This window comes from Balaenoptera musculus, chromosome X, assembly GCF_009873245.2.
Source record: "Balaenoptera musculus isolate JJ_BM4_2016_0621 chromosome X, mBalMus1.pri.v3, whole genome shotgun sequence".
Lineage (NCBI taxonomy): Eukaryota > Metazoa > Chordata > Mammalia > Artiodactyla > Balaenopteridae > Balaenoptera > Balaenoptera musculus.
In genome coordinates, this window is record NC_045806.1 from 58,758,532 (window position 1) to 58,781,517 (window position 22,986).

The 22,986-nt window shown below is 45.9% G+C and overlaps 1 protein-coding gene across 1 annotated transcript in view; it reads left to right on the forward strand.

Moving 5' to 3' along the window:
• Positions 1-16,801, forward strand: part of PIN4 (peptidylprolyl cis/trans isomerase, NIMA-interacting 4) — an 85,892-nt gene extending 69,091 nt beyond the window's left edge. Inside the window, exon 4 of the mRNA XM_036840998.1 lies at positions 16,711-16,801. Coding sequence (XP_036696893.1) covers positions 16,711-16,801 — 91 coding nt within the window. The remainder of the gene's footprint in view (positions 1-16,710) is intronic.
• Positions 16,802-22,986: the final 6,185 nt, after the last annotated feature.

Sequence of the window (22,986 nt, forward strand, 5' to 3'; positions counted from 1 at the left end):
CACGGGTTCGAGCCCTGGTCTGGGAAGATCCCACATGCCGCGGAGCAACTAGGCCCGTGAGCCACAACTACTGAGCCTGTGCGTCTGGAGCCTGTGCTCCGCAACAAGAGAGGCCACGATAGTGAGAGGCCCGCGCACCGCGATGAAGAGTGGCCCCCGCTTGCCGCAACTGGAGAAAGCCCCCGCACAGAAACGAAGACTCAACACAGCCAAAAATAAATAAATAAATAACTAAAAATGAATATCTGCTTAAAAAAAAAAGAAATTCACTGGGTTAACAAGCTCCTCTATAAAAAAAATTTATATATTTTATTTATTTTATTTTTGGCTGCATTGGGTCTTCACTGCTGCACGCGGGCATTCTCTAGCTGTGGCGAGTGGGGTCTACTCTTCTTTGCGGTGCGCGGGCTTCTCATTGCAGTGGCTTCTCTTGTTGCGGAGCACGGGCTCTAGGCGCGCAGGCTTCAGTAGTTGTGGCACACGGGCTCAGTAGTTGTGGCACACAGGCTTAGTTGCTCCACGGCATGTGGGATCTTCCTGGACCAGGGTTTGAACCCGTGCCCCCTGCATTGGCAGGTGGATTCTTAACCACTGTGCCACCAGGGAAGCCTCGGGGCTGGATAAATTCTTATTGGAAACAAGTCAGCCTGAGATGCTGTGGAAATGACAGGAACTGAGAGGAAAGAGGGAGCCAGGAGTTAGGATTATCCACAGGGTCTTTGCACTAAATTGCAAAGTCTGATGAGTGCCTTCTAAACTGTCTCCTAGGGTTTGGGCTGAAGCAGGCACCAAAGGGGAGGGAATCCTTTGACAGGAAGGACAGTGCTGCTGTAGAAAACATGGCATCCTCCACTCTCCTTGGGCTACCTCATCCACTCCCAACACATAACAATTCTGTCGGACTTCCCTGGTGGCGCAGTGGTTAAGAATCCGCCTGTCAATGCAGGGGACACGGGTTCGAGCCCTGGTCCGGGAAGATCCCACATGCCATTGAGCAACTAAGCCCACGTGCCACAACTACGGAGCCTGTGCTCTAGAGCCCATGAGACACAACTACTGAGCCTGCGTGCTGCAACTACTGAAGCCCATGTGCCTAGAGCCTGTGCTCCGCAACAAGAGAAGCCACCGCAATGAGAAGCCCACGCACCGCAACGAAGACCCAACACAGCCAAAAATAAATAAATAAATAAATATATTAAAAAAAAAAAACAAAACAATTCTGTCTGTAACCTCATCCTCTCTCCTGAGTTTCAGACCTATATGGCCAGATGGCTACAGGCCATGTCTTCCTGGAAGCTCGAACTCAACATGACACTGACTTCATTTCCTACCTTCCCCTACACCTGTTCCCTCAATATTCCCTGTCTCCATGAACAGCACTACCAATCCCCCAATTGTTCAAGTCAGAAACTGGGAGGCATCTTTCCAATCTACCAATAAGTCCTGTTGCCTCTACCTCCAAAATATATCTCAAATCCAACTGCCACTGCCAATCTCCACTGCCACCATTCTGGTCTATGCCACCATTATCTCTAGCCTGGCTCACTGCAATAGCCTCCTGACTTTCTTCCAGCTTTTATATTTGTGCCTGTGCCTCATTGTCTCCGCACCAGAAACCAGAGTGATCTTGCAAAAACACCAATCTGATCATGTCATGGGCCAGTCTAAACCCTTCAAAGCCACCTCTTTGCCCTCAAAATCAAATCCTGCCTTCTCACCATGGCTTACAAAGCCTCCCTGATCTGGCACCTGACTGCTTCTCCCACCTTATGTCTCACTTCTTCACGGCCCCTACACACACACACACACACACACACACACACACACACACACACACACACACACACCCCATGATCGTCTCAAACTGAACCACCTCCACTTACTCAAATCTTGCCTCTAGGCCCTCTCACGTGCTGTTTCCTCTGTCTGGACTTTCCTTTTTGTCTCACTATCCCCTAATCCACTCCTTGGCTCTCAGGTCTCCCTCCTTCCAGAGACCTTCCATGATCCTTCTCAGCAGTGGTCCTCTGTGATGCAATGTGACACACCTTGCCTTTATCTTTAGATTTAGTCCATGGAATGTGGCTGCCTGATTACCTCTCTTGCTCCCCCATGTTCATGTGAGCTGTGTGAAGGACAGATCTGTCTTTTGCACAGTTACAGCTTCACAGAGCTTAGCAAGTACCTACACGTAGTAGCTGATAAGTAAATATTTGTTGGAGGGATGGATGGATGAATTGTCAATTCACTAATCCTAAAGGAGAGCAATGGGCACCATGTTAGTGAGCTTGAATGAGGCTGTGGGTGGGATTGATATATCCAAAACAATAATAGGGACCAGGAACCAGGGAAGAGGGGAGGTCCAAGCATGCCCATCCCAACCACTCCTCTTGCCGTCATTGCCCTGTTTCCCTCTTGAACCTGCTTCAAGAGGGGCCTGGAAATAGCGTAAAGGAATCTGAGTTACACCCAGGAACAAGACTTTTCTTTTCTATTCCTTTCCCAAATCTTGGGCAGGGACAAAGTCATGCATGCTTGGCTGTGAGATGGATGGGCTCTAGCCAGGTCCAAGAGTTGTAGAGTCTCTGGATGTCCTGTACCCACTTGTTCCCCAGGTCAAGGGCATTTCTGGGAGCTCCCTGTGAGTTCCTTTTCAGCTTCCTCAACCCCCTGAAGCAGCAGAGAAACCCTCCCTACACGGATGGGTGCCTCTCCCAAAAGCTGGAATCAAGGCTCCACCCTGGAAGCCCAAGAAGGGATTCCTGGAGGTGTCGGGTTGGGGGGACTTAATCTTAACCTCTGTGGTCCTTTTTCTTTCTTCTTTGGCACTAAAAGAGACAGACAGTAAAAACTACAAGCTCTCGTGTGGGGGATGAGGGTTACGTTTTTCTCCAGCCCTTCGAAGGCCTTGGCCCCCTGCCCAGATCTGAGTCAGGAACTGTATGTCCCAAAGAACTGGCTTCCCAGCCATCTGCTCTGAGCTTAAAGAGCCTAGGGGCCCTCGTGGGATGCTTTGTTCAAATTAGCCAAGAAGGGCAGGGCGAGGACAACACAGCAGGAGGGACCTTGGCCAGTCTAGGCCTCTGAAGGTGTGGAGGGAAGGGGCAGATACATGACACCAGGGCATGTTGAGGGCATGGCAAATCCCCAAGCAGAGAGCTCCTCTCACAGCCCAGCTGCACTGCTCCTAGAGCCAAGCTTTCCCAGCTCCCCTTCTGAGGGAACTAATGGCTCTGTGAGCACCTACTTTATGCCAGCCATTTCCCCTACAACAAGCAAGAAATGACAGTTCTCCTTCACCAGCCACGGATATCAAAACTCAGGGAGGTTAATTGCATTACGCAAGGTCATGAAGCAAGTACACAGCAGATTCAAAGAGACCAGGACCAGGCTATCAACTCTCAGCCCCTTGGTGAATGGTTGCCGAGGCTACTAGAAAGTGAGTCTCCCTATCAGTGAGCAGGTAGGCAGACTGAGGATGATGGCTGAGAGGAGATACAGAAATTCACACTCCTTCTGTGCCTGGGATATAGCTTGCTCCATTCAGGAGAAAACTTATCTTTGTCCCTTTGACACACACCATCTCAAGGTGGTAAGAATGGGTCAAGCAATAAGGTCAAGTTTCACATGAGGAAAATTTTAGGGTGGAGACAAGAAAACACTTACCCAAGGTCTCATATCAGAGGATAAGAGAACAATTCAGATGAATAGACCTGTCCAAGAAGCCAGACAGATCCACAGGAGGAAGATTGACAAGGCACCCCTCACTCCTAAAATCCTCACAGACCTGGACGTTCACATAGATTGAAGAACCAGTCCTCAGGCGTAGTTGCCAGGGGGCAGATTTGGAGACCCATAAAAGTAGGGAGCCTCTGGGGCTGATCTTTAGTGTACCAGGAGTTCTCAACCCTAGATTCATGTTAGAATCACTGGGGATCTTTTAAACAGTGATTATATTTGCAATACATGTATCTGACAAAGGATTAGTATCCAGAATATATACAGAGTTCCTACAAATCAACAAGAAAATGATTGGGGACTTCCCTGGTGGCGCAGTGGTTAAGAATCCGCCTGCCAATGCAGGGGACACGGGTTCGATCCCTGGTCCAGGAAGATCCCACATGCCACGGAGCAACTAAGCCCATGCACCACAACTACTGAGCCTGCACTCTAGAGCCTGCGAGCCACAACTACTGAGCCCACACGTCACAACTACTGAAGCCCACGTGCCCTAGAGCCCGTGTGCCGCAACTACTGAGCCTGCATGCTGCAACTACTGAAGCCCTTGCGCCTAGAGCCCGTGCTCCACATCAAGAGAAGCCACCGCAATGAGAAGCCGGCACACCACAACGAAGAGTAGCCCCCGCTCGCCGCAACTAGAGAAAGCCTGCACGCAGCAAAGAAGACCCAACACAGCCAAAAATAAATAAATTAAAATAAATTTTAAAAAAAGACCTATGCAGTTTACCATGTGCTAATTACACCTCAATTGAAAAAATCATGCCCAGGCCCCACTCCTGACTAATTAAATCAAAAATCTCTAGAGGTGGGGCCTGGGCAAGGGCATTTTAAAAATCTCCCCAGGTGACACTAATGTGCAGCAGTCTGAGAACCACTGATTAATATATTACCGCCACCTTTCCCTAGCAACAAACCCTCTCAGCGTCCTGGGTCATGGAGGCTTTTCAAAGATACCCATTGGAAAAAGTCCCTCCCACTATCACCAGCAGAAGTGGGAACCGAAGGTGAGTGAGGGTAGGCACTTACCAATATATCTTGGACAGTGTTTCACATAAAAACATAAAGACACCCTGAGAAAACCACAATTCAAAAAGAGTCATGTACCACAATGTTCACTGCAGCACTATTTACAATAGCCAGGATATGGAAGCAACCTGAGTGTCCATCGACAGCTGAATGGATAAAGAAGATGTGGCACATATATACAATGGAATATTACTCAGCCATAAAAAGAAATGAAACTGAGTTATTTGTAGTGAGGTGATGGACCTAGAGTCTGTCATACGGAGTGAAGTAAGTCAGAAAGAGAAAAACAAATACCGTATGCTAACACATATATATGGAATCTAAAAAAAAAAAAAAAAGGTTCTGATGAACCTAGGGGCAGGACAGGAATAAAGACGCAGACATAGAGAATGGACTTGAGGACACGGGGAGGGAGAAGGGTAAGCTGGGACGAAGTGAGAGAGTAGCATTGACACATATACACTACCAAATGTAAAATAGATAGCTAGCGGAAAGCAGCTGCATCGCATGGGGAGATCAGCTCGGTGCTTTGTGACCACCTAGAGGGGTGGGATAGGGAGGGTGGGAGGGAGGGAGAGGCAAGAGGGAAGAGATATGGGGACATATGTGTATGTATAACTGATTCACTTTGTTATAAATCAGAAACTAAGACACCATTGTAAAGCAATTATACTCCAATAAAAATGTGAAAAAAAAGAAACATAAAGACACTGCATTTTACACTTTAAAATGGTTAAAATAGTGAAGTTAATGTTATGTGAATTTCATCTCAATTAAAAAATAGTAAATAAAAACATCAAGAGCTTCCTTTGTTTTAATGGCTGCATATATGCCATTGTAAGAGTGCATTTTAATTTATTTGAACAGTCTCGTTGATGGATATTTTTTCCAATCTTTTGCTATCACAAACATTGCGGCAATAAATATCCTGGTACATGCATTTCTGTGAATATGTGTGAGTATATCTGTAGGATAATTTCCTAAAAGTGGAATTGTTGGGTCAAAGTGTTTGTGTCTTTCTCATTTTGATAGAACCTGCTAAATTGCCCTCCATCAGGGATGGGCAAACTTACATTCGCATGAACAATATATGAGGGTGCTGTTTCCCCACATCTTTGCTAACAGTGTTTTCCAACCTTTTGATCTTCACCTTTCTAACTATTAAAAAGGCATACCTGATAGTTTTATTTTGCATCTCCCCCGAGAGTAAGTCTTCACTGAGACAGGTCAAGGGCATTCAAGTGGAGGGCAAGGGTATTTGTTTTGGAGGCAGGGAGGGAGGCATTTATCCCCACCCCCATCCCCCGTTTCTGTTCTAGCCTATTGTTAGCTTTGAACAAGTCACCAAGAATTCTCAGAACTCTTAGCTAAATATTAAGGACTCCCAAATGTCTTTCTTGGGTCCAAACCTCTCACTTGAGCCCCAGACTCCTGTACCAAGGCGTCCCTGAGACCTCACACTGAAAACATCCAAAAGAGAAGTATCGATTCCCAACCCTCAAACCTGATCTGCTCCAGTCTTCCCCATCTCTATATATGACACCACCATCCACTCACTTGCTCAAGTCCCAAACCCAGAAACTAGAAACGTTGTCTCTTCTCTGTCCCTCATCCAATCCATCACCAAGCCCAGTGGGCTCTGTCTTCAAAATACATCCTGAAGCTCTCCACCTCTCCCCACCCAACTGCAAGCACCCAAGCCTAAGCCACCTGGCATTTACCAATGGCTTCCTAACCAGCCCCTGTACTCCTATTCCTGTCTCCCAGTCCATTTTTCTTATTAGGAAAATCTAATCCGTTCTTCAAACAGCAGCCAATAATCTTTTTTAAAAATATAAACCAGATCACATCACGCCTTTGCTTAAGACCTTTCAGTGAGTTCACAATGCACTGAAAATACCATCCAAACTCCTTACTGTGGCCTGCAAATCCCTAGTGACCTGGCCTGTCCGAATCTCATCTTGTTTGTTCATTTCACCTCAACCACATTGGCTTTCTCTTCTTGGAACTACCAAGCCCATTTCCACAGAGGGTCTTTACATTTGCTATTCCCTCTGCCAGGAACACCTTCCCCTAAAATCTTAGTATGGCTGGCTCCTTATCATTTAAATCTCAGCCACCTCTCCCTCGAGACCTTCCTGTTTATATCCTTTAGAGCCCTTACTACTATTTAAACTTATCTCCTTTCTGTTTACTTCCATACTGTCTGTTCCTCCTCTAGAACATTAGCTCCATATCTGGATGTCCAATACCCGCAATAGTTCTGGCACATAGTAGGTGCTTAAAAAATGTTTGGAATGAATGAATAGTTCAACAGTGCTTTCTTGTTTTCAAAGCCTTCTCTTGGTCAGGATCTCAGATTTAGATACAGAGGAGGCGATTGGAGAAGGAAGGGTTGTTTTTCATCTCCTTGGAAGGAACAAAACTGATTTTAAGGACTTTAAGGTCTGCGTCTATCCAAATAATTAGCAAAAGTCTTATCTATTCCCTGACTAAATCTCTCTTTGGAAACACTCAGGGAGCCTCCTTTGAATTATCGCGTGTCATTGCAGGCAATAAAACGTCCTTTCTTTGTCAATATTCTCTGCTTCAAATTTGTCACTAATTCCAGCTGGCCTCGTCCCAGCCCATCTGAATGACCGAAAGGCAGAGTGAATACAATTTAATCAGTGGCTTGGCCCCCGCGGGATGAGCTGGCAGTATCTCTGTGGGCCTCATCGCCAAAAGGTGTTCAGGGGCCGTGATTTTTGCACTGAACAAAGGCGGGCCAGCAGGGCCCTCGCTCCTGCGGCGGCGGGGGAATCTGGCAGGCGCTGGCTCCGGGCGGGGGCGAGGCGGCAGGGGGAGCCGCAGAAAGGCGGGGAGAAATAAATGGGAAAGGAGACAATCCCACAGAGAAGAATAATCATTGTTCTCATAACCGGCCCTCGATTTACAGTTGTACAAACTGTTCCAGCCATTATCTTGTTTCTGCCCCACGACAGCCCGCGTGCGGGTTAGTATAACATCCGGTGGTAGCAACGGGGAAAACGAGGCTCCGGGAGGCCGGCCTGGGAGTGCGGCTGTGCCCCCGGCCCTGCCGGCCGCCCGGAGCCCGGTGGCGCCGGGGCCGTTGCTATGGCATTTCTGGATTGTCACAAGTGCCCAGGAAGCATACAAATCGACCTGCGTGAGACACAGCCCTGGGCAAAACAACTTCCAATTTACTCGCAATAATTACCACCCCCAGATAATCGCCTGTACCCGGGCGGGCGCGGAGGGCTTGGCTGGGGGAAGGGAGGGAAGAGGCAAGGGAGGGAGGGAGGGAGGCCGGGCGGAAGTGGCTGAGCAGAGGTTGGGGTTTGGGGCGGGGTGGGGGAAACAGAGAGGGAGTCTTCCTGCACTCGGTACTGAGGAGGGTACTGAGGAGGGCTCTGTCCTGCGCCCATTGAAGAAAAACACACAACCTAACAGTTTCAAGTTAAGTTTGGGGGGATGGGGGTGGGGGTGGGGGTGGGGGGGGGGAGGGGGACCTTACTGAGGACTGTAGCCCGGGAGTCAGCCTCTCACATGGCTCTCAGGAGCTGCTCCTAAAGAGGTAGGGGAGGGGCCAGGATACACAGGAATTTTTTTTTTTTTTTTGGCCTGGGAAATACATAATGTCAAGCATACATCTTGGGAAAAGTTACTGCTAGTCATGAGGATCAGCTATCTCAGTTAATTATTTTAGTGCTTTTTCTACGTATGAGTAGTTGCAAGAGTCTGGGGTCATTGAAATTCTTCCTTAGATATGCATCTTAACTATCTAAGGCCAGTCAGTATCCAAAGCAAAGGAATGTTTTCTAGTTTTCTCCATCTGAATTCCCCTCAGGGTGCACCTTGAAGGGATGCATGTGGGGGGAGGCTGCAGTGGCTTATGGCTTGATGGCGGCAACATTTGATGTTTACTGGAATGGCAGGCAACATTCTTTGTCCGCACCTGTTTGGTTCTGGAAGCTCAACATTCTGGATGGATCATATCAAGGCATTTCATTCAATATGTACTGGGCACTTTTGGTGGTGGGCACTTTGCCTGGCATTAGGGCTGCAAAGGCCATTCTGTGGTGCAGTATGTCACAGACTCCTGGGAGACACACACACACACCCACACACATACACAAGACACACAAACAAGGTACAATTATAAGGGCCATTATTCATTCAACATATATTTATTAACAACCAGGCATTGTGCTGAGGATACAGCAGTGAACAAAACGGACAAAAATCCCTGCCTTCATGAAGTTTACGTTGGCATGGAGGGAGATCAACAATTTTTTTCTTAAATAATGAAAGTATACTGTTGGTTGGTGTATTTGTCTGGGTTCTCCAGAGAAACAGAACCAATAGGATGTGTATACATACATAAAGAGATTTACTATAAGGAATTGGCTCACGCAATTTTGGAGGCTTGAGAAGTCCAAGACGTGCAGTGGGCAAGCTGGAGCCCCAGGAGAGCCAATGGTATCGATAGTTCCAGTCCAAGTCCAAGTCCAAAGGCAAGAGGGAACTGATATCCCTCACACAGAGAGAAAGGATTTCTTTCTTCCTCAACCTTTTATCATATTCAGGCTTTCAATGGATTGGGTGAGGCCCATTCACATTGGAGAGGGCAATCTGCTTTTCTCAGGTCTACCGGTTTCAAACGTTAATCTCATACAGAAACACCCTCACAGACACACCCAGAGATAATGTTTAGCTAAATATCTGGGCACCCCATGGCCCAGTCAAGTTGACACATAAAATGAGCCATCACAGTTGGTGATAAGTGCAAACAAGGGAGAAAAATAAAACAGGCAAGTAGGAACAGGAAGCGTTGGTAGGGCAGGGGTGGAAAATTTTAAACAGGGTGATGGTGAAAGTCTCACTGAGAAGGTATCATTTGAATGAAGACTTGAAAGAAGTGAGGCAGCAAGCTGTGCAGATTTCCAAGAATGTTCCAGGCAGAAGAAACAGTATGTACAAAGGCCCTGAAACAAGAGCATGTCTGGTGTATCCAGAGGAGCAGCAGTGAGTCCAGAATAGCCAGAGCAGAGTGAGCAAGGGAGAGAGGGTTAGGAGAGAGGCAGAAACAGAGCACACAGGCCATGTAGGCCAACATAAGGACGGACACTGTAAGTGAAACAAGAGCCAGGGCAGGATTTTGAGTTGAAGACACATGATTTGACTTGTGTTTTAATGGGCTCCCTCTAGCTTCTGTGTGATAAATAGACTGTGTGTGTGTTGAGGCGGAGGGTGGTGAGGGGCAAGGGTGAAGCAGTTAGGAGCATGGTGGGGGCTGGGCAAAGGAGCAGTTAGGGTACCACTGTAGTAATCCAGGTGAAAGATGATGGGAGCTTAGACCAGGGTGGTGCCTGTGGAGATGGTGAAGTGGTAGATTCTGGATATACTTTGAAGGTAGAGCCAATGGGGTTTGCTGATGGATTGGACATGTGGTAGGATAAAAAGAAAGGAGTTGAAGGTGATCAAGGAGGAACATGTCCTGGGACAGGCAGTGCGGTATAATCCGGAGAGAGTTCAAGTTCATAGGGACTTGGGAGTTAAATTGTGCTAGATCCCTGCCCTTCTTGGCTGTGAGACCTTGCGCAGGTTGCTTTCCATCACCGAACCCGGGTTCCTTTACCTGTAGAACCTCACAGGGCTGCTGTGAAGATTGAATGAGGTGAGGTATGTAAAACCCCCAGGGCTACAGCTGGCACAGAGTATGTACTCCCTGAGCACTTGCCCCTCTGCCCTTCCCTTTCTGGGGAAGCTGAAGAAGCTTCATAGGAGGGCCAATCAACATTGGAGGGGACTGTAAGGATGAGTGGGGCTTTGTTAGGAGGAAAAGAGGGGCAAAGGGATTCATCCTTCACAACAGGCAGGGTGACATGGAGCCAATGGCCAGGCAGGCCTTAGTGGACGTCCTACGGTGGGGAAAGCTGCAGGAGGACAGGGAGCATGTGGGCATAGAAAGACTGTGAGGGAAAGAAAGTCATGTGCGAGGAAACGGGCCCCAACAGGGAGTTGTGAGAGGATGGGAGGCCAACCTTCTTCCTCCCTGGCTCTGCCTTGGGCCAGCCTCAGCCCAGAGGATCTTTGAAACCTTCTGAATTAAGGGATGAAGCTGGTTGGAGCTATGGCACATAAATTCCCATATGGTGAGGGGTAGCGAGCTCTGCGCTGTGGGGAGTCACATGACAAACATCTGGCTTGGCCACTGACCAGGACAGCCCGCCCCTCCCACCCCAGTGGTACACATACTGATTGTGAACATATGGCCCCCAAGGAGGGGGCTTTCCAAAAGAGCCATCTTTGCCTTCTGCCTGAATCACCCTGGCCTGGGGCCTACCACCAGGGCCTCCTTACTCCCTTACTCCTTGCATGAAAACATGAATTCCCCTTACATGGGACCAATAGGCCCATGCCGAGGAACGCCCCTCCAGAACCACAAACACCAACCCTCCACTTCATGGGAGGCTCAGGCAACAGACTGCCTGGGTTTCCATCCAGCCCCATCCCTATTCATTGTGTGAACTTGGGCCAAGATTCTCGACCTCTCTGAGCCTTATTTTCTACCTCTACAAAGAAAGATATAAATGACACCTCCCTCGCAGGCTTGAGGAGAGGCTCAAATGGGATTATATGAGACTATGATCCAGAGGCTCTAACTACTGAAAAGATGTAGATTCTACCTGTAAACCACCCCCCCCCACCAAATCTACACTCAATACTACTGCTATCAGTAGGTGATTCAGAGTAGAACTTACCACAGAATGTAAAAAGGGAAAGTCCAACCAAGTTCGGTTTTTTCCTGTGATGACTCCTTTGATGGAGTCTCTTGAAATATCAGCTATCATATTCTTTCCTTAAACACTTTTGTTGTTGTTCCTGCTATACGAATGCCCTAAGCATTTTTTTAAACACTTTAAAAAATTAATTTATTTTTGGCTGCGTTGGGTCTTCGTTGCCGCGCACCGGCTTTCTCTAGTTGCGAAGAGCGGGGGGCTACCCTCTTCACTGCGGTGCGTGGGCTTCTCATTGCGGTGGCTTCTCTTGTTGCAGAGCATGGGATCTAGGCACGCGGGCTTCAGTAATTGTGGCTTGCAGGCTCTAGAGCGCAGGCTCAGTAGTTGTGGCGCACGGGCTTAGTTGCTCCGTGGCATGTGGGATCTTCCTGGACCAGGGTTCGAACCCGTGTCCCTTGCATTGGCAGGCGGATTCTTAACCACTGCACCACCAGGGAAGTCCTGCCCTAAGCATTTTTATTGAGCAATTGGGCCCTGGAGAATTTGGATTTGGAAACTGTAATGGGTCAGATACATTCTTGTTGGCCAGGATCAGCTAACATTCAATAGAGTTTACTACCTGCCAGGGAATGTTCTAGTTCATTTTTTTAAAAATAAATTTATTTATTTATTTATTTTTGGTTGTGTTGGGTCTTCGTTGCTGCGCATGGGCTTTCTCTAGTTGTGGTGAGTGGGCGCTACTCTTTGTTGTGGTGCGCAGGCTTCTCATTGCGGTGGCTTCTCTTGTTGTGGAGCACGGGCCATAGGCACATGGGCTTCAGTAGCTGTGGTGCGCAGGCTCAGTAGTTGTGGCGCACGGGCTCAGTAGTTGTGGCTCATGGGCTTAGTTGCTCCATGGCATGTGAGATCTTCCTGGACCAGGGCTCGAACCAATGTCCCCTGCATTGGCAGGCAGATTCTTAACCACTGTGCCACCAAGGAAGTCCCTGTTCTAGTTCATTTTATCCTCACAACAAACGCTATGAGGTTGGTACAATTATTATCCCTTTTTACAGATGGGAAGGCTGAGAATCGCGTTAGGGGGTAAATTGACTTGCCCAACGTCACACAGCTAGTGAATGTTGGTGGAGGTTTTGAACGCAGGCAGTCTTGCTGTAAAGGCCATATGCTTAAAAACAAGGTCCTACTGTATAGCACAGGGAATTATATTCAATATCCTGTAATAAACCATAATGGAAAAGAATATGAAAAAATATGTATATATGTATAACTGAATCACTTTGCTGTACACCAGAAACTAACACAACACTGTAAATCAACTATACTTCAATTAAAGATTTAAAATATAATAAAAATAAATTTTAAAAAAGAGAGACTGGGACTTCCCTGGTGGCACAGTGGTTAAGAATCCGCCTGCCAGTGCAGGTGACATGGGTTCGAGCTCTTGTCCAGGAAGATCCCACATGCCGTGGAGCAACTAAGCCCGTGTGCCACAACTACTGAGCCTGTGCTCTAGAGCCTGCAAGCCACAACTACTGAGCCCGCGTGCCACAACTACTGAAGCCTGCGCACCTAGAGCCCGTGTTCTGCAACAAGAGAAGCCACCGCAATGAGAAGCCCGCGCACCGCAATGAAGAGTAGCCCCTGCTCGCCACAACTAGAAAAAGACTGCACGCAGCAACGAAGACCCAACGCAGCCAAAAATAAATAAATTAATTAATTAATTTAAAAAACAAAAAAGAGAGAGACTGAGCTATTTTTTTAAAAAAGGCCATATGCTAAACCACTATGCTATACTGTCTCTTCAAACAGTTGGATCAAACCCTTGTCACACAGGTGAGAGCCTTGTATCCCAAGGCAGACTGGGATGGGTTGAGGGAGTGGGATTGGCTCTCAGTAGCCCTCCCCATAGCTGAAGACCCAGCCCCCCAGCCCTCATCCTTGCTACAAAATACATGAGTGCTCAAATTGGCAATGGGGCTGCCCAGTGTCCCTCTTTGTGGAGGCATCTATAATTGAGAGAGAGGTTTGAACTAAATACCTTCCAAAGGTCCTTTCAGTTCAAGAAGTTGAAGTCTCTAATCTACCTCAGGTCTGCCCGCTGTCTCCTCCCAGAGAAGCAAGCCAACTCTTCGCTGTTCCCTGCAGCCCCTTTACCCTTGGTTCTTCTACAAACGGGTTGGGTACATCTGCCCTTGCCTTGCTCACTGTGTGCACCTGGGAGACCTCATCCCTCCATGGCTGATGCCTTCTTTTTCCTGATGCCTGATCCACACCTCTTCTCTGGGCTCCAGAACCATCTCTCCAGCTGCCTCTTGGATCACTTGGTGCTCTCCCTGCAGTGTGAACTGCATGGGTGTCTTCTTCCCTGAAACCTCTTCCTCCTCTCGTGCTCCTCTTCTCGAGGAATGGCTCCTCCATTTATCCATTTGCTTAAGCCAGAGCCCCAGGAGGCATCCTCAAAGTTTTCCTTGCCCTCACTCCCCACATCCCATCAGGCACCAGGGCCTGTCAATGTTACCTCCTACATATTTCATGAATCCACTGCCTTCTCTCCATCCCTACCACCACCTCCCCAGTCCAAGCCATCACCATTTGAGAGAGGGAGTAGAAAGCAAAGCCTTCCCCTGCCCTCTCTGCCTCTATTACCTCCCTTCCAGTCCATCTTCCACCCCGCAGCCAGGGTGAGCTTTTGAAAACAAAGTCTGGGTGTCTCTTCTCTGCCCAAAACTCTTCTATGACTTTCTCTTAAGATTAAGTCCAGGATTTCCCTGGTGGCACAGTGGTTAAGAATCCGCCTGCCAACGCAGGGGACACGGATTTGAGCCCTGGTCCGGGAAGATCCCACATGCCGCGGAGCAACTAAGCCCGTGTGCCACAACTACTGAGCCTGCGCTCTAGAGCTTGTAAGCCACAACTACTAAGCCCACGTGTCACAATTACTGAAACCCGCGCGCCTAGAACCCATGCTCCGCAACAAAAGAAGCCACCACAATGAGAAGCCACTGCACCTCAAGAAGAGTAGCCCCCGCTCGCTGCAAATAGAGAAAGCCCGCGCACAGCAACGAAGACCCGATGCAGCCAAAAATAATAAATAAATAAATAAATTAATTAATTAAGTAATTAATTGAAAGATTAAGTCCAAATTCCTATACACGTGTGATGAGGCACTGTGCTATTAAGCAAGCCATTTTCCAGGATAGGTTCTGGAGTCTATATACATGTTTTTAATTGAAGTACAGTTGATTTACAATGTTGTGTTAGTTTCAGGTAGACAGTACAGTGATATATATATATATGTATATATATATGCATATATATATATATATACACATATAATTATATATTCTTTTTCAGATTCTTTTCCCTTATAGGTTATTATAAAATATCGGCCGCGATGAAGAGTGGCCCCCGCTTGCCACAACTAGAGGAAGCCCTCGCACAGAAATGAAGACCCAACGCAGCCAAAAATAAATAAATAAATAAAATTAAAAAAATATATCGGATATAGTTCTCTGTGCGATACAGTAGATCCTTGTTGTTTATCTATTTTATATATAGTAGTGTGTATATGTTAATCCCAAATTCATAATTTATGCCTTCTGGAGTCGATATTAAACCTCGATCCTGATGTCAGACCAGCCACCTAATAGCGAATGTGACTTTCAGTACACTTCTTAAACTCTCTGACCTGCAGTTTTCTCATTTGTAAAGTAGGACAATAGCAGCACCTACCTGGTAGACTTGTTGTGAGACTGACAGAAGGTAGTGTGTGGAACGCACTGAGCTCCGTGCCCTGAGAAGATGTGCTTTAGTCATTCACTGCAAGTGAGATCTTATGATTATAAACTTAGCAGTATCAGTCATATAAACTATTATTGATTGAATCAACTAATGATTAATAATTACGATTAATAACATCGTGGATCTTCTTATATTGTATTAGACATTATTATTATGAGGTTATTATTATATTACTTTGGATTTTATGATTCTCTCTCCAGGCTCACATCTCACAACCCCCCCCCCCACAACATCTTTTCCCTTCTTTTCATTGCCACAAACTCTCGCCACCCCCCGCCCCCCCAGCTTTTTCACTCTCTCCCTGGAAAGTTTTTTTTTTTTAATTGTGTTGAAGTATAGTTGATTTACAATATTGTGTAAGTTTCAGGTGTACAGCATAGCGATTCAGTTATATATATAAATATATATATATATATATTCTTTTTCAGAATCTTTTCCATTATACGTTATTACGTAACATCGAGTTTAGTTCCCTGTGGTATACAGTAGGTCCTTGTTGATTATCTAACCCTGGAAAGTTCTTCCCATCCTCTGGTTCCTCCAGCCCCTTTTTCTATTGCTAAGTCCCTTCCGTTGTCAGCTCAGGCATCGATTCCCCTGGGAAGCCTTCCTAGACCCTCCCCCAGACCACTGTAGATGGCTTTTCTATGGGTCCCCAGAGCGCCCTGTGTTTCCCTTCTCAAAGCGTCCATCACACCATATTTATAAACATTTACTTGTCAGGCTCCTGGAATTAGGCCGTCAGTTTGGGGAGGAGTTCTGTGTCTCATTCACCACTATATTCCAATCTCTTAGCACTGTTGTGCACATAGTAGTTGTCCAGTAAATGTTTGCTGAATGAACAAAAGACTGGCCTGGCAGCAATCCTCCCCCACACCACTCCTACCCACCTCCCAAGGCCCTGAGTCAAACCTCTTCAAAGCCAACAGCTGTTAACTGAGCACAGAATCAGACTGAACCCAAGTGGGTGGGTTGACCACCTGGTCACGGCAAGAACTTTCTATCTCTGCCCTAGAGGTATTTCTGTCTTTGGGTTCATAAACCTCTCACTCCCTGTGGGCTTAGTAAAGGTGTGGATGTTAGTGGTAGGGAGTGATTTAGGGCAAGTTGACTCACCTCCCTGAACTTTATTTTTGTCATCTGTAAAATGATGAATAAGGCCCACTTGGCAGGGTCATCATGGAGATTCACTGAGGTAACACACAGAGGTGCTTTGTAAACTGCAAAGTACTGCATGTAGCACTTGATGACGATCAAACACAGAAAATGGGTCACTCTTTGGCTCAACTCTTTTCAAGACCTCCTGTAGACAAGGGCCCTCCTGCTTATACAGCATTATCTCCAGCAATCAGGTTACAATTGATTGACATTATTGCTTTCTTTATATTTGGCACATTCCCAGCCTGTGGCAACATGCTGGTCACCATAGAGACCTGAGAAGCACCCTTGTCTCATTGGTACCACATTTACAAACCAACCCTTAAAGTGGATTATTTTGCAGATGGCTGATCTCATCTATTCATTGTTGATTGTATTAGTTCCGATTTGAGAAAGTGACATTTTCTGACCTTGTCCCCTTAAGCACAAGCAAAAACTGTGGCTTTTTTTTTTAAATGTAAAAGTACAAGGTGTGCAGTAAGGATACAAGACAGATGGAGGGAAGGGCTTGTAGGGGAACTGCAAGATATACCTCTCATTCATTCAGCACTCACAATGTGCCAGTTACTGGGCTAGATACTGGGGATACAGTGGTGAGCAAGATTAGCCTTTAGGACCTCGCAGTCTCCTGGAAAAGACAGACAATTGAATAGACAATTATAATACAGTGTGGTAAATTCCATGATGAGAAGAACAGGGAAATGGTGGGCTGTGGGCCCCTACTCTTCCCAGAGGTTTTCCAGAGGAAGCAACATCTCAGCTGAGACTGGAAGGATGGGTGAGAGTCCGCCAGAAAAAACAGATAGGGGAGGGGCATGCAGGAGAATGGAGCGAAAAACAAAATGTTCCTGGAAGAAAAAAGTGTCCAAATAATATGAAGAGAGACAAGAACAGGGTAAATTTGAGGGCCAAAAAGAAAATCATTGACTATAGGAATAGCAGCACTGTGGGGGCGGGAGGGAGAGGAAAAGGATGCATTCTACTTGGGACATGCTGAGGAGACGTCCAAGAGGAGACTCTGGGTGGCAGGTGACTATGTGGGTCTGACTCCAAGAAAGAAGTTGCAGGGAATAGAAACCTGGGAATCGGGAGCTAGTGTGTTTTCCCCTATTGAGAAAATAGCTTAGGACCACACTGGGGAGGGCTTGCAAGGGTAGCCTAGGCATTTGGACCTGATTCTACAGGCAGTGTTTGAACAAGAAGCTTTGAAGAGGAAGTGACACAATTCAAAAAATCTACATACAATAAATGCTGGAGAGGGTGTGGAGAAAAGGGAACCCTCTTGCACTGCTGGTCTGAATGTAAATTGATACAGCCACTATGGAGAACAGTATGGAGGTTCCTTAAAAAACTAAAAATAGAACTACCATATGACCCAGCAACCCCACTATTGGACATATACCCTGAGAAAACCATAATTCAAAAAGAGTCATGTACCAAAATGTTCATTGCAGCACTATTTACAATAGCCAGGACATGGAAGCAACGTAAATGCCCATCAACTGATGAATGGATAAAGAAGATGTGGTACATATATATAATGGAATATTACTCAGCCATAAAAAGGAAGGAAATTGGGTCATCTGTAGAGATGTGGATGGATGGACCTAGAGTCTGTCATACAGAATGAAGTCAGAAAGAGAAGAATATTGCATATTAACGCATATATGTGGAATCTAGAAAAATGGTACAGATGAACCTATTTGCAGGGCAGGAATAGAGACACAGACATAGAAAACGGACATATGGGCACAGGGGGTGAAGGGGAGCGTGGGCTGAATCGGGAGATTAGGTGTGACAGAAGTATACACTACCATGTGTAAAATAGGTAGCTAGTGGGAACCTGCTGTGTAGCACAGGGATCTCAGCTCGGTGCTCTGTGATGACCTAGATGGGTGGGATGGGGGCAGTGTAGGGAGGTCCAAGAGGGAGGGGATATATGTATACATATAGCTGATTCACTTCATTGTACAGCAGAAACTAACACAACATTGTAAAGCAATTATACTCCAATAAAAAAATAATCAATTAGAAAAAATTCTAAATGTTAATATATAAACTTACAATTAAGTAACTTATATTCAATACAGAGGTAATAAATAACTACTAAAAACCCATCACTTCCTAATTATTTTACTACATTTTACTATTATCTATAATCTTGAGGTTATTTGCGCCTGCTGTATCCTCACGGTAGGAATGCTATATAATGGTGTGCTACTGCTAACTTCTTCCCAGCTGCCTGTTCATGGTGGTAGCTTGAAATTGGCCTTGGAAATTGGTAAACACTACAAATCAGGACTTGATTACTGTTTTGTTGATTGTCTAGAGTTAAGGAACTGATGGAGAAAAATGTTAAAATGCTGATAAAACTTAGAAATGTGTTGTGTCTTGTAGCCATTACATTGTAAATTGTACAAAAAAAATACGGAAACATTCTCTCAGTATTTGAAAAGTATTATCTGATTCAGCAAATAAGTTGTTCATGTCATTGACAAATGAGTGAAGTTCTAACATATGTCTTGGTTGTTTCACTTTTGTCTTATTTGTTAATGCAAACAAAAATACCAACACTTGTCAGAACTACATTTCTTTGTCAATTGCTACCATGATGATAGGTTGATATGGATACAAGAGTTTGGCAAAAATCAATGAAAACATTCTGTGAGAATCAACTGGCTATATGGAATTCACAGTAAAGAGTCTTGCCTAATTTATTATTTGCAAATTGTGTTATACATCCTTTTATTTATTTATTTTTTAAAATTTATTTTTGGCTGTGTTGGGTCTTCGTTGCTGCGCGCGGCATTTCTCTAGTTGTGGTGAGCAGGGGCTACTCTTCATTGCGGTGTGTGGGCTTCTCATTGCGGTGGCTTCTCTTGTTGCGGAGCATGGGCTCTATGCATGCGGGCTTCAGTAGTTGTGGCATGCGGGCTTAGTAGTTGTGGCTCGCGGGCTCTAGAGCGCAGGCTCGGTAGTTGTGGCACACGGGCTTAGTTGCTCTGTGGCATGTGGGATCTTCCCGGACCAGGGCTCGAACCTGTGTCCCCTGTATTGGCAGACGGATTCTTAACCACTGCGCCACCAGGGAAGCCCTATACATCCTTTATACCAGTAAAATGTACAATAAACCTATGTAGATACGCACGCACACACACACACACACACACACATTTTTTCCAGAGAGCTAGATGTTTAAGATGTACCAGCACACCACTAATTATACACGTTCACCATTGCTAGAAAAGCTAAGAAAAATACATGAGCATATCCCTACGAAAGTCCCTGGAATAAACTGAAAAGCTGTTGGCTCTTGAGAAGTTTCTTCTTTCTGTTGTTGTTGTTATTATTACTATTATTAATAAAGGCTATTTGTTGTCTCTTGGGAACATTCTTTATTATTATTATTTATTGTCCAAACAGTACCACATCCTCAGAAGTCAAAATGGTAGAGAAAAAAAATTGGCCCACAAACTCCTGCCTGAGCAAATCAAACCTTTTCATTTTTCATTCTCTCTTTGGCCTTTAGGATTGATCTTTGGGTTTGGGGAATTTTCCAGGCCCAACAACCTGGGGCAGATGAGTGGATTTCCCTGATTTAGGATGGATAAGTCCTCCCTGAAAAGACAGCATCTCTCTTGGGTGTCCAGTTACCCAAGGTAACGTGGAAATTAACACCTTGAGTGGAGCCCCCGAGAGCCAGCACTTGACATTTCTTGGCACCAGGAACTCAAGGTCATGATGTCTTCAACTGACTTTCAAAGGGTTCAAAAAATAGGTGTGTGTGTGTGTGTGTGTGTACATGTCTACACAGAGAAATAAAGCAAATATGACAAAACGTTAACTATTATTGAATCTAGCTAGTGTCTATACAGGTGATCACTGTACTACTCTTTTGGCTTTTCCTATATATTTGAAAGTTCATAATATAAACTAGCTGTATAGAGTCCATGCAAGGTGCTAAGACAGGAGAGTACCTCTCTTGTTCAAGAAACAGCAGGAGAAACAAAACACTAAAAAAAACAAGACAAAAACGAAACAAACAAAAAATAAACAGCAGGAGGCCAGTGTGGCTGGCACAGATTGATCCAGGGGGAGAGTAGTAGGAGATGAAGTCAGAGGCCAGATTGTAGGGGGCCTCATGGGGCCTTGTGATGACGGTGGATTTTAGTCTGAGTGAGATGGGAGCCACTGGGGCCTCTGAGCAGAGGAGTGACCTAACTTACACACTTTAAACAGGGTTCCTCTGGCTGCTGGGTTGAGACTGTAGGGGGTAAGGATGGAAGCCAGGAAGCCAGTCAGGGGTTAATGTTATAATCTATAATGTAGGCCAGAGTTGTTGGTGGCTCAGACCAGGGTAGTAGCAATGCAGGTGATGAGAAGTGGTCTGATATTGTTTGGGGGCCGGGGGAGGGCAGACACCTTACCATTTTTTTGTCCCTTTATAAGTTTATTGTGAAAAATGTCAAACATATACAGAGGGGACTGCCCTGTTGGTGCAGTGGTTAAGAATCTGCCTGCCAATGCAGGGGAAACGGGTTTGAGCCCTGGTCCGGGAAGATCCCACATGCTGCGGAGCAACTAAATGTGTGCGCTGCAACTACTGAGCCTGTGAGCCACAACTACTGAAGCCCGTGTGCCTAGAGCCCATGCTCTGCAACAAGAGAAGCCACCGCAATGAGAAGCCTGCGCACCGCAACGAAGAGTAGCCCCCACTCACCGCAACTAGAGAAAGCCTGCACGCAGCAACGAAGACCCAACACAGCCAAAGATAAATCCCTGGTCCGGGAAGATCCCACATGCTGTGGAGCAACTAAGCCCGTGCCCCACAGCTACTGAGCCCACGTGCTGCAACTACTGAAGCCCGTGCTCCAGAACTACTGAGCCCATGTGCTGCAACTACTGAAGCCCGTGCTCCGCAACAAGAGAAGCCACCGCAATGAGAAGCCTGTGCTCCACAATGAAGAGTAGATCCTGCTTTCTGCAACCAGAGAAAGCCCATGCACAGCAATGAAGATCCAATGCAGCCAAAAAGAAACATACAGAAGTGTTGTGACTGGTGTAATGAACCCCATGTACTCATAACCCAGCTTCAACATTATCAGTACATGGTCAATCCTGTTTCATTGATATTCCTCACCCACTAGATTATTTTAAAGCAAATTCCAGATTGCTTGTCATTTCTTCTGCAAACCTTTCATTATGTGTCACGGAAAGATAAGGACTCTTTATGATTATCATGTAAAAAATGACCAATAATTCCTAAATATCACCCAATGTGGACTCTGGATATACTTTGCAGGTAGAACCAACAGAATTTTCTAATAAAATTATGTGTGGAACATAAGAAAAGGAGTAGAATCAAGGACAAGTCCAAAATGTTTGACTTGAGTAACTGGTAAGACGGCATTTGCCGTGAAATGGGAAAGACTTTGTATAGAGCTGATTGGCATGGGTCAGGGGGCAGAGGGGTGGCTATGGCCCTTCTTTAACATCTGGTTTAGAAACAACACAGGATTTGGATCTCAAAGAATCAAGAGGGCTCTTGTAGAACTATAAGGTTCTACACAAGTCCTAGCTGTTTGTATTCTCGTTCTCATTCAAATCTGTGCTGTGCTGCCCTGAGTGGAGCATGAGGCCCAGTCTGCTAAAGGCACAAGGGAAGTAAACCAAACCCAATAAAGTTCTGCTTGCTTCAGTCAGTTTTATCTTGGGACCATTTGTCTGCCTTTCTGCTGAGATGATCTCTAAGATTCCCTCCAGCTCTAAGATTTTATGAATCAAATTGGAAGCCTTCTTAAGCCTACAAAGATTCAAGCCATATATTTGGAAACTGTAGCTCATTCTAATGATACAGGCTGCTTTCGCTAAGTCCACCGATACAACTTGGTATGAGGATGGAAATCTTCCCCACATTGGGACTAGTTGCTTAAAAAAAAAAATCCCCGTGCTAGTTTAACAAATAACCAAAATAAACTTAAAATGTTTAAAAATTCTGGTGATGTGAATAGAATGCAGCCAAATAACACCAATTCCGCATTTGGAAAAGATGGCTGGCCAGTCAGCATCTAGGAAACCACTGCACTTGTGGAAAGAACCAACTTGGAGGCCTTTCATCCCCCATATTTGCTTTGGTTCCTTAGCTAAAATTCAAATCATTTCCATCGTCTGCTGAGACTCAGGACAAACCTAGAAAGAAAGTACAAGAGAATCCACCAGCACTCAAGAGACCCCTGCCCTCTAGCCTTTCAGTCTTCCCTGCCTGTTTCTCAAGGGGCACCATAAAGATTACTTCTGATCTGGCCCCTCATCGTAACTACCTTTCTGGATAAGCTCCACTCCTGGCAAGAGAATTAGGCTGAAATAACTTGTCTGGCAAGCCCACTTCCACACCCGTCTCCCACTGGATTTGGCTGGACCCAGTTCTGCAGAAATTCCCTTTCTTCTGCTTAAGCAGCAGTCCTGTGGCCCCAGCCAATTGTGCTTTAGTCCGCAATATGGAAGGCAGAGA